Source organism: Drosophila guanche, unplaced genomic scaffold, assembly GCF_900245975.1.
Source record: "Drosophila guanche unplaced genomic scaffold, DGUA_6, whole genome shotgun sequence".
Taxonomy (NCBI): Eukaryota; Metazoa; Arthropoda; class Insecta; order Diptera; family Drosophilidae; genus Drosophila; species Drosophila guanche.
Window position 1 is genome coordinate 5,645,443 of NW_022995745.1, and position 14,766 is coordinate 5,660,208.

General features: G+C 46.5%; 1 protein-coding gene across 7 annotated transcripts in view; it reads left to right on the forward strand.

The window, feature by feature from the left end:
* LOC117581566 (cAMP-specific 3',5'-cyclic phosphodiesterase) overlaps positions 1 to 14,766 on the forward strand; it is a 97,541-nt gene that overhangs the window by 28,139 nt on the left and 54,636 nt on the right. For 3 of the 7 annotated variants that reach the window (XM_034268902.1, XM_034268903.1, XM_034268904.1), the window contains exon 1: positions 5,964 to 7,210. The exons of the other annotated variants lie outside the window; for them this stretch is intronic. In XM_034268902.1, coding sequence (XP_034124793.1) covers positions 5,979 to 7,210 — 1,232 coding nt within the window. In that variant the 5' untranslated portion in view covers positions 5,964 to 5,978. Of the gene's footprint in view, positions 1 to 5,963; positions 7,211 to 14,766 lie in introns of those variants that run through there. 7 annotated transcript variants of the gene reach the window in all.

Sequence of the window (14,766 nt, forward strand, 5' to 3'; positions counted from 1 at the left end):
TTACGCCTGCTGTAAGCCAATCAAATTGAATTCAATTCATTTGCAAGAAAATATTCTCCTGGCTTCGAAGGCCTTCGAAAATTCCTTGAACGAAGGTCACGAGTGAGAAATTGCAGTGAGAAATCAAACACAGAATTTTTGCCAAATCTGTCAAGTAATCCCTTTATTTGTTTTGTCTCTGCTTTGATATTGCTGCTGGGGGGTAGCATATTTAATGAAGTTTCAATTAGAATGCATGCATCAACAGCAACTGGCAGCAACTGATAACCCAGAGAACATGCGGCTCGAACCCGGGCTCCGGGTTCAAAGAGCCATTGGAGCACGCCCTCAGGCACACTCAGCCCCGTCATCGTTGTCGTCATCAAATTGGTTTTGTGGCTTTGTGGCGCGGCTACCATTCACGCAGCAAATAAATTAAGCAAATTTATGGCTGACCAAACCTGTGAACGGCCCAACCATGCCCAGCCATGCCCCTCCGCTCCGCTCTTACCACTTTTTCGTGGCTTTGGCCTAGAGCCTGCACTGAGCAGCACAATTATGCTTGAAGATGTATTTATGAATGTGCATTCTACACAATTTTATTGTTGTTTAGACTTGTTGAGGCTTAAACATTGCAAATTATTCACAAAATGTACGCTTGGCAGCCGTCTGGCTGCCACTTCTGCCTGGTAATGGTACCAGAAAAGTGCTCCCAAGGCTGCTTTAATTTGAATTGAATCGATTTGGTCTTTAAAGGGTTTTTTGGTATATTTTGTTGATGAGTGTTTGCCCCACCTCCCCCACCCCCCCGAGCAGAGTCCTTTCTTCCGCTTGAGTCGCTCGCTTCGTGTCGTTTCTCTTTCATTTCGCTCGCTCGCTCCTTTGTTCGTTTTGTGTCTTTGATTGTCGTGCTACCTTAAGCCCCCACCCAGAGCCAGAACAGACCTCCCTCCTCCTGTGTTCAGCTTAAATAGGCTTAAGTAATGCCTGGCTCCGCTCCTGTTACCCGGAAGCATCCGGGCCAACCCGTAGCTGGGGCTCAAGTCTCTCTGTAACTTTCTCTCAGTTCTCATTTCATTATTAATGGAACTTTGATTAAATTGCAAGCCTTGCCAGCCTCCAGCAAATAGCCAGCCCAAAAAAAAGTACACAAAAATGTTTCTCTGACAAATTTTTGCGCAAATTAGCCAAAAGCGAGTGGCGCGGCGCGCATTCTGCCTCCAAGCGCTGCAGCTAAGTTCCCACTGAAATTCTCTCTCTCCCTCGCTTTGGCTGCCGCTCGGTACATGGCAAATGCATTACACAGCCCCAAAATTCACTTAGGCCCCTCGCCCAATGAGCGCACAATTGATGCCCATAAGCCCAGCGCCACTCCTCCGCAACTCCGGCTGCCGGAACATGATTTGTGTTGTGTTGTGCGTGTGTGTTGTGTTGTGCGTGTGTGTGTGTGTGTGGGCTACTGCCAGACCATGGTAACCCGGTTTCCAAGGGGATATAGCTGCCCCAAATTTGTTGGCTGTGCGGAAACAAAACCCATGCCGTGATGAATAGCAAATTCCGAATGCACAAAATGCACAAAATGCCCAAAATGCAGCACAGGATGAATATTCAGAGTGCTAATGCAGTGCGCCGCATACAAGATCATTTATGGAGAGTTCGAGCCTCGAAGAAGGGTCAACAAAATGCACTAAGTTCAGATTATTAAGAGACAACAATAAGAGGCACTTCCTGGCTCTGTGTGTAGCTAAAATTTCCACTAATATATGCGAAGACAGCTGAGAGTGGATTAGTTTTAAGGCTCAACTAGACTTTCCAGACACTTGTGAAGCAGCTCAAAGACTCAGACTCAGACTCAGACTCTTTAAACTGTTGGGAAATGAGGTAAAGAAAAAACGGAAATTTATTTAACATTTACTCGTTGTTCGTTTTGTTTGCAGCTATGATAAAAATCATTGGAATGCCGCTTGGGAAAAAATATTTACCTTTATCGCGTGTTGCCATTTTATTTTTGTTGTCATCTAAGCGGGAACTCCCCGTGCACAAGAATTAAGTAATTTCATGGCGCAACAAAATAAATTAACCTTCAGTCGGTGCCTCACGGCTTTTGCTCTTAATTTTGCTGCGTGTGGCAGGCGGCCGGGGCAAGGCTTGGATGATGATTTTACTGTTGGTCATAAGCCGTGCAGGCAGCTGCAGCTGCAAGGTCAGTGTCAAAGCCAATTTAGATGAACTTTAACGGCAGGCAGCAGCCACAGCGCAAATGAAAATAAACAGAAAAATCAAAATCAAAATCAAAATCAAAGACGACTTACGCAAAATCATTTGCCATTTCCATCTATTTCCATTTATTTTCATCTAGATTTTCCGGCTTACATCGCTTTTCCAAGTCAATTAGCATCCACTCGAGCTCAATCGATACGGGAAAAGTTATTACCAACTCGAATCAAATTAGGGCCGTGTGTGCATTTATTTCAAAATTAATTACGACTGACAGAGAGAGAGAGAGAGAGAGAGAGAGAGGGGGGGGCAAAGGATGATGCACAGATTTAGTAATAGAATTTTTTAGTGGCTCTGCGGCGTTGTGCTTAGTCAATTAGTGGCATTAAAATGTTTCGGACAAATGCCAAAAGTTGAGCAATAAAGTGGCTGGCCAGCCAATTAGTAGCACCTTTGTTTTAAAACAAAATTAAAGTCAAGTTACGGCACCCAACTAACATTTTTGTGTGTTGCTCAACTAAAGTGCGGCCTCGTTAATTTGTGGTGATTAAAATCAGCAATGCTGAACCATTTGTTTGAGAAAATTATGCACACATTTAAGGGCTAAAAGGTTGAAGTAAAGTCAGCCGAAAATATGCATAAATATAATAAGTGTTTTTCCTTTAAGTTTTGAAATAAATAAACAAACCAAAGCCAGAGCCAGAGCCAGAGCCAGAGCATTTGCCAGTGCAAAACTGCGGAAATTGTGGACTAATTTCAAAGAGTTGTTCTTTAATGGAAACTCTCACAGGCCCTAGCCAGCGTCCCTCTTGTTGTTGGTCTGCAAATTTTAAAGCACATTTGCTTTGACATTCATTTAGCGTTCATTTGGGCTGCGATGTGGGGGGGGGGGGCTGGGTTGTGGGCCATTCAAAAGTGAAGTTGATATATGGCTAATGATGTTGACAGTTCTTGGGGGGGGTTCTGGGGCTGTATGCCGGGAGTAAAGTGAACAAAGGAATGACACAACGACTGAGGCGCCAACATCCTTTGTTAACTAGCGGGGCGTTATGGGCGGGGCACGGCTAAAGCTTATTGCCTTTCGCCTTGTTTGCGCGTAAATGCAAATTGATTCCACTCGCTGATGGAATGCCAAAGCAAAAAGCAAATCAAATGTGCTGCGCGTAATAAATAACCCGAGCAATGTGTAATTCTCTGAGACCATGTGCAGAGGGTACTCCTCTTGCTGCTGCTTATCGTATTGCATGGCTGCACGGGGCGTATGCGTAATGCGAAATTGAATTGTGTGAAAATGTTGTGTGTGCATACAATGGAAATGCTTACACCCTTTTAGCGGGAACTACACAGCGGCAAGTGCAGCAGCCAATTGAGTGTTACACCCTCCACTGGGCTCTCGCCACTCGCCACTCGCCACTCGCCACTCGTCACTCTCCACTCTACTCGCTGCTTGTTTGCATTGTGGCACGCCGAGCATTTGTTGCTGTTATTACGAGTATTTCTGTTGTTCCGTGGGCTGCTCCTCCAACTTTATTTGCATAGACATTACCCGTATTATGTGCTGATGCTGCGACTCGCTCTCTCTCTCTCTCTCTTTCTCTCTCTCTTTTGTGCTGTTCGAACTGCAATTACTTTAAGTGTCACGCCCCAAGGCGGGGGCCCTTTTTAAATGTCGAAAAAAGCAAAAGGTGTAGGCGGAACAGCAGGCTAAGGTTGAGCCGTGGCGTGGCGGGACGGGGGGGCAGTGTCAACAATGCGGAGAGACGTGCTTCCGGCTCAATGCAGCGGCCCCTGCCCAGTACCCACTCTACCCACACATTGTGTTGCCATTTCTCTGGTGGCTAAGCCAAAAGGTTCGCCACATTTGCATACAATTGCAGCAACAATTTCCCTTCTACCCTTTATCTCTCTGCTCGTATGCGTGTCCGTGTCTGTGTCCGTGTCTGTGTCCGTGTCTGTGTCCGGCTGTTGCACACATTCTTGTTCTGGGAATTTTGTGATGGGCAGCTGATTGCACCTCCCCACCGCCCCCAAAGAAAGCCCCCCAACAGCAGCCTGACCCTAGCTTATGCAACAAATTTAGTGACTTTAGTGACTCGAAACTGTGACCGTGAAATGAAAGAAAAGCGAAATTAAATCATCCAAAAAATGATTTTAATTATTTGATGCATCTAAAAACTTGCAAAAAGTTTACATTTTTAACAGGTATTAAAGAATAAATGAAGTAGCGCTTCTTTTGAAGCAAAAACTAATTTTTGTTAGAGCAACTTTGAACCAGAATCATCGTTTGTGTGGGACCTAAACGCCATTGGAGTGGGAGCTGCCTTCAGCCTTTGTGTAAGCTGACCCCCGAGGCAGCTTTCTCCGCCTTTGACTTATAGTTTTCCTTTGAATTGCAAGCCCGAATGTGTTTTTCTGCACTCGCACCTGGCAGCGGGCAAAAGTTTCTATGGAGTGCATTGCGAGAGTGAAGCACGGTGGAATCACATTTAAAATGATTGCTTATTGATTACCATTTGGCCAATGAATGCAATGGAAAATTACGTGCGGGGCCTTGCGGCAGGGTCCTTCAAATCAAATCAAATGCAAAATACAACAAATTACTTGAAACATCGCGATGTTCCTGGCATTGCGATGTTGCCTGGGCAACCTTCTGCTTGGCATCCTGTTGAGCCTTGGGTCTGGTCTGGAGCCAGCCGGTAATCGAGTACGAAAAAAAGGGGAAACCTATGGAAATGGGAACACGGCCAGGATGCAGGGAAAAGTGCAATATAAATCACAGTTTTCGCATCAGTAATGCAATCAAAGTCTCTTAGTTAATGAGCTGTGGAGTGTTGCTTTTGCTCCTGGGTGGATTCCTGCCTGCCCAGCTGCCTTCCACCGCCTTGCCATCAATTAGTGGATGTAAAGCGCAGAAACACCTTCACGAGTCTCGGTCACAGTTCACAGGTTAATTATGCAGCTCCGTTCTCCCCCCGCCACCGCCAGGCATAACCAAACGCAAGGAAAACAAAACCCAAAACACAGAACAAGAAAAAAACACCAAAAAAAGAAAAAAGAGAAGAAAATTGGGCCAAAGGCGCTGCTGCTTGGGGTTGGGAGAGGCTCGTGCTGGTATGGTGGAGTGCTGGGGCCACAACTTGCTCGAGTTCAGGTTCGAGTTCGAATCAAACATGCTCGCGCTGCTGTGCAGCTGTAGGCCCCTATGGAACTAACTGTACAAATATGTCCAAATGGAAGCGTTCGGGAAATTTTCTATAGCTTGCCTTCGGTATATAGAAATTTCAACAGTTTTTTAAAGATTCGACAAGTTCTTGTCCTGTTTAGGTGTTGCTGTTAGGTCCTAGGGTTCCACTTTAAATCGACTTTAAATTCCACTCTCTCTCTGTCTCTCTTTGTGTATGTTTTTTGTCACTTTGTGGAGTCGAAAGTTTCTTCTTTGTTTTTTTGTTGCAATCTGTTTAATGCGCGCGTGTGCTGCTGGTCCACAGAGACATTTCTTGCTTCGTTCAGCTAATTACCGCGAATACGGTATACGCATGGAAATGTGGAAAACATTTCCCTCACAATCTACCCCCGGAAAAGTATGCAACAACGTGGCAAGAGAGTATACCATAAAATGAGAGCCTCAAACTTGACCTGAAACTGATATTTTAACCTTTAAACACAAACATTCTGTTTCGCAGCAAAAAAATTCAAATAAAAAAAAATAAAATAAAAGCCAAAAGCCAAAAGCCAAAAGCAAAACCAAAACGTAACAAAAAACCACCTGAAAAGAAAATAAAATGTCGGGCAACAGCAACGACAGCAATGGCAATGGCAATGGTGGTGCAGGTAAACAGAAACCGGCACCACCGCCGCAGTACATAATAACGACACCCAGCGAGGTGGATGCCGAGGAGTTGCGCTCCATGGAAATGGACATGGAACTGGGCTCACCGGGTGGCAGCGATGACAGTGTCTTTGCCAGCACATCCACAGCCACAGCCACAGCCACAGTGGCAGCGGAACAGAAGCACCTGCAGCAGGTGAAGCACAGCCAGCAGAAGTTCAGCAGCCAAACATCCAGCTCCAGCACCACCAATGTAGCCGTCGCCACACGCTCCTATTCGATGAGCAGCAGCAATCTATCCTCCATGCAGCAGCAACAGCAACAACAGCAGCAACAACAGATCATACAACAGCAGCAGCAACAGACCCAACAGAAGATCATCTCAAGTTCGACGCGCAGCCAGAGTCTGCAGTCGAGCACGACTGAGCAGAGCACCCTGCAGCTGAGTGCCAGCGCCGCCGCTGCGCTCGCCCAGCAGCTGAAAGCGCAGTCCTCGACGTCAATAATCACCAGCGAGCAGCGGACAAGCACAAGCACGAGCAGCAGCAGCAGCACACGGTACATGGCCAGCGGCAGCAGCAACCAGACAGCGGCAGCGGCAGCGGCAGCGGCAGCGACCTCCGCCAGCTCCACCACCACCGCCAGCAAGTCAAAGTTCCAAAGTTTTCTGCAGCAGCCGGAGGGCGGTTCGCACGGCTTCCTCACCGCCCACCAGAAGCATGTGCGGCAGTTTGTGCGCTCCACCTCGGCACACTCGGAGGCGGCCGCCGGCATGACACCGGTGAGTGGTGCCAGGCCAGAGAAATGCATACGCAGTGCCTCCACCCAGATCGACGATGCCACAGCGGCCCTGGGCGATGGCAATGGCACGGGCAGCAATCTATCCGACAGCTCCGGCGCTGGGGGATCCATGCAGCTGTCCATGGCCAAGCTGGGCCTGCAGCAATCCTCCTCGATCCTCATCTCCAAGTCGGCGGAGACCATCGAAATGAAGAGCAGCAGCTCGGCGGGCATGCGCACCCAGCTGACCCTGAGCGGTGGCTTCTTGGCGCCACCCAATCGCAAGATAACCATCCTGAGTCCCATCCATGCACCGCCGGGCCTGCACGACATGCTGAAGCGTGCAGGCCGCTCGCCCCTGTCGCCCAGGATCAGTTTTCCCGGCAGCGAGACGGATCTCTTTGGGTGAGTGTCAAACGAAAAAGGGTTCTAAACATTTGTTTCCAAGCTGCAGGCTGCTTGCTTTCGGCTACCAAAACTTGTGCCCCAATTCCCCCCTCTCAATCAATTTGTGTGCCCCTCTTGACTGGCTAATGAACTTGTTTATAGCCAGGACTCCTGTGGCACATTGAACTCGCTGCTAATTGTTGTCTTGTTGTTGCAAATTGCTTGGGGGCCAGACCCATCGTTCCATCGTTCCATCAGTCGGGCGAATGTCATTGGCAACACAGACTCCCCCCCACAGCCGCTGGGCGCTTGTCTCTGGTTTCCATCGTCTCGTGGCGTTGTCAGAATGCCAAAATTGTTTGTCATAGTCGTGTAATTAAATTGAAATGTTTTTAATTTTTCGTACACTGCGCACTGTGCCCCTCCGCTGCAGATATGTAGAAAACAGAAAAAAACAGAGAAAAGATGGGAATAATTTTAATGAACCCCAGAAATGGTGGCAGTGGGTGGGTAATTGAAGCTGCCAGTCCATGAAAATTGTCGTTTCCTTTCGCTTTCCTTTCGACTGCGCAGCGCAGCTTAAAAGCAAAATCGTAGAAGAGCGGCGGCCAAAAAGGGCAAGCAGAAACTTAAACAATTATTGGCATTATGTCCATTAAATGTATTTAAATTTAATTGCCAGCAACAGTGAAGTGAAGGCAAGTCAAAGCAAGGGCAGAGCTTAAAGCCGATTAAGAGTTAATAGGAATAAAAAATATGCACAATAATCCACAACATATTCTGTTAATGCACAAATAAATCAATTGATTTACTATTATTACGCGCTAATGGATGGGTCGACAGGCCCAATTTGACATATTATTTTGGGCATAAAATAGATAGAAAAATGAGACTCGAAAACATCCAAAAACATCAACTAAAGTTTGCACTTACAACTTGCATAAAATATAGAAAAAGTGGGGCAACAAAATTACACGAAAAGTTGAACATTTATTTAAGCAAATGTTCGAGTTCCCAGAATTGTTATTTGTTGACTTTTGTGGCTGCACAGTGGCCAGTGGCATGGGAAAATCATTCAAATTCTCATTTGAATTTAAAGCAAAACTGACTTCAACATTCTATTAGTTGGCTGAGAGGCGAGGCCTGTCGCTTGCCTCATCCGGGCTGCCCCACTTCATCCACCTGTTAGTCCTGCCATTAATTCCTAAATCAAAAATTCCCTTAGGAATTATGAAAATGGGGGCACATGCCCCGGGGGCATGCCAGTGCTGTGGCACAGTCAAGGAATTTTAGGAGCTGCCTTTTGCCTGTGCCTGTGCCTGTGGCTGTGGCTGAGGTTGGCAGCAGCGACTTTAAAAATCCAGACAGTCTCTACGGCAGGCCGCAACATTTGCATAGCTTTTGGCCACAAAGACACAGTTCCAACCCCCCCCCCACACACACACACACACACACACACACACCGCAGGCAGGCCACAGAGAGCAAGATAAATCTCTGGCAGAGCTCAAGGCTCAACTTTTGGGCTTTTTTGTGTGTGTGTGTGCGTGACTTATGTTTACAGTTTATTTATTATTAAAAACATACAGACAAATGCCACGAAAAGTAATAAATATTATTATTGTTGTTGCCTAACAGCAGCAGGAGCAAAACAGGAGCAAAACAGGAGCAAAACGGGAGCAAAACGGGAGCAAAACGGGAACAGAAACACACACAAACCCAAAGGAAGACACAGCTAATGTGTCTCGCACTCTCTCTTTATATTTAAACTTCAATTTGGTTGGCAATCTTTAAGCTATCAGGGCATCAAACGGGGTATTCCCCAAGCGAAGTGTGGCAAGAAAGGGTCTCGGGTCTCGGGTTTTGGGTCTCGGGTATCGGTGTCGCTGACTAAAAGCTGCACTGTGGCCATGCCCCACTGGGTTTTTGCGTATATTCAGCGATTTTCAAGGGAATTTGGTTGGGTTCTTTGGGGGTTCTTTGGGGTGTGGCAGTAAGAAAGTGTTTAAGATTATTGCCGAATAAAGATTTCGCTTTATTTGTGCATTTCTCGACTGTGTTTATGGCGAAAACAATTTGCTTCCCTTTCTATTTATTTCTATTTTTAACACATTATTTCTGCGTGTAATTCATTTATTTGTCAGCCAAAAATGCACGCTTAAGGGTCTGCTGCCCGTTAACCACTAACTTCATTATCTTTGACCTTAAAGAACTCAGCTCGCCGCTTACTTGCTGGACATCTTCGGACTGGCTGCTCGTGGCCAACACTTTGCAAATCGCAGAAAGTTGTTCCGAAAAGTGCGAGAAAGATGCTGGCAGAGCAGCGCACACCCGCAACGTTGATACTGTTGCAAGAACCCAAAGCCAAAGCCAAAGCCAAAACCCAACACCCAAACCCTTTTTTTTTTGTGCTGTTCTGTGATGTCCTGACGGAAGGCCTGACCCCGGCCCGTAGCCGTACAATGTTTGGCATGGCGGCGCGTGCTTTTGTTTGCATATTATATTCGCGGAGTCCTTCGTCCTACTCCAAAGTCCTTCTTCGCTCGAGTGTTGCATACTTTCAGGCGCTAATGAAGGCATATTTGCGCAGGATGGATGGATGGATGGATGGATGGGACACAGCAGGGGCGGATGCCTTATTGAAGTTTCGGATATTAGAGAAGTGTCCACAGTTGGCAGCCTTCCTTCCTGTCTACATTTTCTCTACTTCCTGTGCCTGTCCAACACTGGTTTCGTCTTCGCACGATGCTTGACTTCATTCTCCTGGCAGCACCAAACTGCCGACTGGCCCCTTAGCTCTCTCTCTCTCTCTCTCGAGCTTCTCTCTCTGCCAGCTCTCAGCTCTCTTAAAGTGAAATATTGTCCACAAATTGCACTTTAAAATTCACTTTGAAACGGCATATCCCTGCCAAAAACAATCGACTGTGCGTATCTGTGATGTGTTTTTGCGTTGTCATGTCAGTGGGGGGGGAAACCAATTAAAATGGAACCAACGTTAAAACATATTTTACGCTAATTAGAAGGCATTAAGTCAACTATAAATTACGCCTCCCAAATAGCTTCTCCCTCTTCTACACAATTAATGGCTGCCGCTTTATTGTTGATTTTTGTCCATAATTTTGGGTGGAATTTTATGCAAAAATGCAAACCAAAATTGAGTTAAGTTGTTAATTAGCATAGAACGTTGCAGAAACATGCTCGTAATGCACTGACGAAGCATCCAGCCTGCCAGCCGTTAATGCTGACATTACTAAGATTACGCATACGACACGTGTGACATGTCCGCAGGTGGAAGCCTCTGCCAGGAGACGCTGATGGCCATTTGAAGTGGAACCCAAAAGGTAAAGGCAATCTGAGATGGGTTAGAGACAGAGGGTCCCCGTCCCCAAAGGCGAAGAGAAAAGCAATGATAATAAACAAAGGAACATCAAGAAGGAAAGGGCGCCCAGAGATGTGTTTTCTGGGTGGTAATTTATCGGCGACAAATGAGCCAAAAGGCACACCAGAATTTATACTCAACCTTAATTTGAACACTTAATTAGGCTTCATCCTTGCCAGTCAGCGCTTTCATTCCAGCTGTTTCGCCGCTTCAATAAGTCTTCAGTCTTTATGTGCAGCAATCTCTTTGGCCTTTTCTAATTTTCCTGCCAGCTTGGGAGCAAAAAAAACATTATAATTGTGAATGCAGCGACCACCCATGGGGTTACGGTTTGCTTTTTGTTGTCTCTGTAGTTCTTCTCTATCCCACTTGAGCACCAGCTGAGCTTGCAACGCTTTTTGCTGCTGCATTGGGGGGGCAGACACAGCAGAACAAGAGCGAAAAGCCCGAACAAAACTACCAGTAAATCTGGTCAGACGCCACGACACTCTGTGCTCAGATTGTTGCTTGACAAATGAAAAGTTGAAATGCTTGCAGGGAGCTTCAGGGAGCCACTGAGGAGTGGAGCAGGAGGCGGAGGACGAGTCAACAATTTGCATCCTGGATAATTGATGTATCTTTAAATTGAAACGAACACATTTAAGGGCAGCCAAAGGTCCACATCTATCTACGGATAAGTGGACCATGCCTGAAAATATATTTCAAGACGCAACTCAATTAATTAATCAATTGAAAAGTTCTAAAGCTACAAATATACACAGAAACGGAACATAATCTATAATAAGCGAAGTCTCGTGGCACATTGATCTGCCGAAAGCTCCGCGAAGCTGCTCAAAGCTTTAAGCACGCAACTTAGCGGAGAAAACGCTCGCTGAGCTTTTCGCCAGCGCCACAGCTTTTGGCTGCGCAGCTTTTCCGCGACTAAGCTTAGGTGTAGAGCTTAGCAGACGGAGCACAGTGCGTGCACAATCTGAATTTTGTTGTTTGTGGTCAGGATTTAAGAGCTTAAAGCTGCCAGCGCAGGGGCAGGGGCAGGAGCAGGAGGTGCCTTAAGGCAATTCACAGAAATTACATTTTCCTTTGAAACGAATTCTAAGCTTAATCCAACAAAAATATAAGACAAATCTCTTGGCTGTCTCCCATCCAGTTTCTCAGTTGACTGCCAACGTTCTTCAACGTGCCTTAATTTCATATTTAAATGTGATAAGCTCCCAAATGTACAACATACGACACGAAACTAATTGAAAATTCCCTTTTTCCCTCTTTCTCTTTTTTTTACAGGTAAGTTTTTCCCTTTTTTTTGGCTCTGATTGCCGATCCGACGTGTGCCGCGGGTAAGCTCTCCCCCCTCCACTAGCTCTGACAGAATCCGAGAGCGATTTTATTGCGTTCAATTGCGCTTCCCTTTTGCCGTGTGTTGAAAAGAAATCTGCGGCTGCTGCTGATGTTGCGTATACGCAGTGTGCAACTGGTTGCAACCCCCACCCGAGGGTGGCAAAAAACAATCAGCAACACGTTGAACCTTGGCATTTTCGCTCTGCGTTTCTATGATTAACTTTTTGGGGTGTGGCAGATTCGGGGTTCCGGCTTCTGGATCGCACACTTGGCCCCGCGGTGCCAGCGGCAACGCCACAAAACGAAATGTAAAATGAGAGTCGAGAGTCGAGCGTCGAGTGCAATTTGTTTGTGCACGATCCGGCCTCCGGCTGGCCATAAAGTTAACTGCAGCATAACCAAAATGGAGAAGCGTGTGGCATGGGGCTGGCAACAGCGGGGGGCGTGTTGCACACGCACATTCGGGGGCGTCAAAGCGCAGGAAATTGAAAAAAAAAAACATAAAAAGGAGCAGCAACAAGGAAAGACATTAATGAATGTTAACGGCAGCTCCACACGCTGCATGTGTGATGTGAAAAATGTTTGAAAAAACCCAAGGACAACCCAAATATTTGTGCGACAGCCAAAGGGATTATTTTGTTGCATGGCTTAACAAACAACAATCAAGGTGCAAAGGTGTATATTAATGAGAGGTCTTTGCATTCCCTTTTGCAGCCAAAAAAGTGCCAACAAAAAGCTGCCAGTTGAAAGTGCAAAGTGTTTCCACTTTGGTTTGGTTTTCTTCACAAAATTTAGAACCAAAGACATAAAATATAAATCGATTTCGATGGCTTTTGTGCCCGAAAGTTGTGTGTGACAGCGAAGATTCTGTTGGTAATGCTCCGATGTATTTTCCTTTTTAAAATTATAGTTAAAAGTAAAGATATTTATGACAATCTCTCTGGGCAATAATTAGTTTTTGCGGGCAAAACCAAAACCAAAACCAAATATTTGACTCCATGGCAGTCCAGAAATCTGTCAAACAAACAACACGAGGAACACTCCACGGGGGCTGTTATATGTGTTATATGCAGACTCCCCTCCCTTCGCTCTCTCTTCTAGCTGGCCTGCTCTTCGTATCTGTTTAGCCAGCCCCCTGGGTGCCATTGGCCAGCCATTAGTTTTGTGGGTGGCACGAAATAGTATCAAAATAATATCAAAGCAACAAACCAATAGACGAAGTTTAGATGCTCTTAAGCGAGGAGAAAGCTGTGAGAAAATCGTTTTGTAACAGCAACATTTCATGTGGCATTTCTTCTCTTATTTTCTCGCTGAAAGTCAGTTGGTGGAGAGTAACGGCCCATCAGGAGCGTCTCTCTCTTTCTTTCCTTTTTTTTTGACAGATCTCTTGGCTGTTTATGCAAAAGACCAAAATTGCGATAACATCTGGCTGGCTGGCTGGCTGGCTGGCTGGCATAACCATAACACGAACAATTTGCCTTGCTTTGCTCTCCTTTCGTTTTTCTTTTCCAACTGAATGGATAAGTGTCGCTCACCTGAGGCCCCCCAGGCCCCATCCTTTGCAGTATTTAGCCACTTAAGGCATTGGGCAGGGCTGGCTCCTGGCAAAATGGTAGCAAATTTTCATTAGAGCCCCTGTAGAGCGGCATCCATCTTTGATGGATAACTCTCCCAGCTGGCTGAGAGTCGGAGGATAATTGCAATCCGAGCCCGAAGCTCATTTCAGTCCACTCCAGTGGGCTACCGTACCCGAGTGGAGCGGCGCCTTTGTTTATTTTTATTGGGCCAAAAGAAATTTGAAACTTTGCGTTGACCCCCCAGTTCGTGCTGCAGCACCTTGAGGCACCTGGGGCAGCAACTTAAGGGCTAATAACAAAATGCCAGCCAGGCCATCAGATCCCTGGGATCCCTGGGTGGCCCCCGGAGCAAGTGCAGCATTGGGTTACCCCCGTGTGGCACGAGGCGCTCTCGAGTGGCGGATGATGTGGAGGAGCCAACTAATATAGCCATCAGAATTGCCTCGTGCCTCGTGCCTCGTGAAGAGACTGATTTAATTACACCAGACAACAGAGAGAGGGTAATAGATATCACACTTAGATACAGAAACCTTTTGCCCCGATTGTGTCGATTTCGAATTCTGTTAGCCCCAAAGCCTGTAGTCCAGTGTTTAGTGAATACGCAAACCACTTGAGTTCAATTCTGCTGGCTCTGGCTGTGCGCTGCTCTGCTCTGCCGCCGCGCCCATCACTTGACCCAGCTTAGGGGGCGGCGGCTCAATAACAAATGCAAATGCACTTCAGCCGGCCGAAGAGAGTGTGTGAGAGAGAGGGAGAGTGGCACTGGGTGCCGGCTGACTGTAGGGGAGCTGCTGTGCGTACGTAAAGTTTTCAAGTGCAACGCGCAACAACAACAACAACAACAACAGTAGCAGCAGAAACAGTGGAAGCAGTGCGGCAGCGACGCTCTAAGAGAGCCCGCCACAACGCTTGTTTTCAAAAAACAAAGAGCGCGCACCTTTCTGCGCAAAAGAGAGGCACAAAGAAAAGGGAAAGAGAGCGCGTGCACTGTCTATCGTGTCCAGCAGAACACAACAAATAAATAATAGAAAAACACGAAACCTAAAAGTAAATAACAACAAAAGATAAGAAAGATTAGGATGAAACAAAACTAGAAAGCAATTCGAAAGAAGAGTGCAAACAGTTTGCACCTAGGCGCGCGCTGCTTCGCTCATCTTTTTCCCTGCTCTGCTCTGCTCTGCTCTGCACACAAAACACTCTCTTAGAAAACGTAGCATGGCAGCGACGCCGGCGTCTACTACTATTTTTGCGCATTTCATTCAGTAGCAGAAGAGCGCAGAGTGAA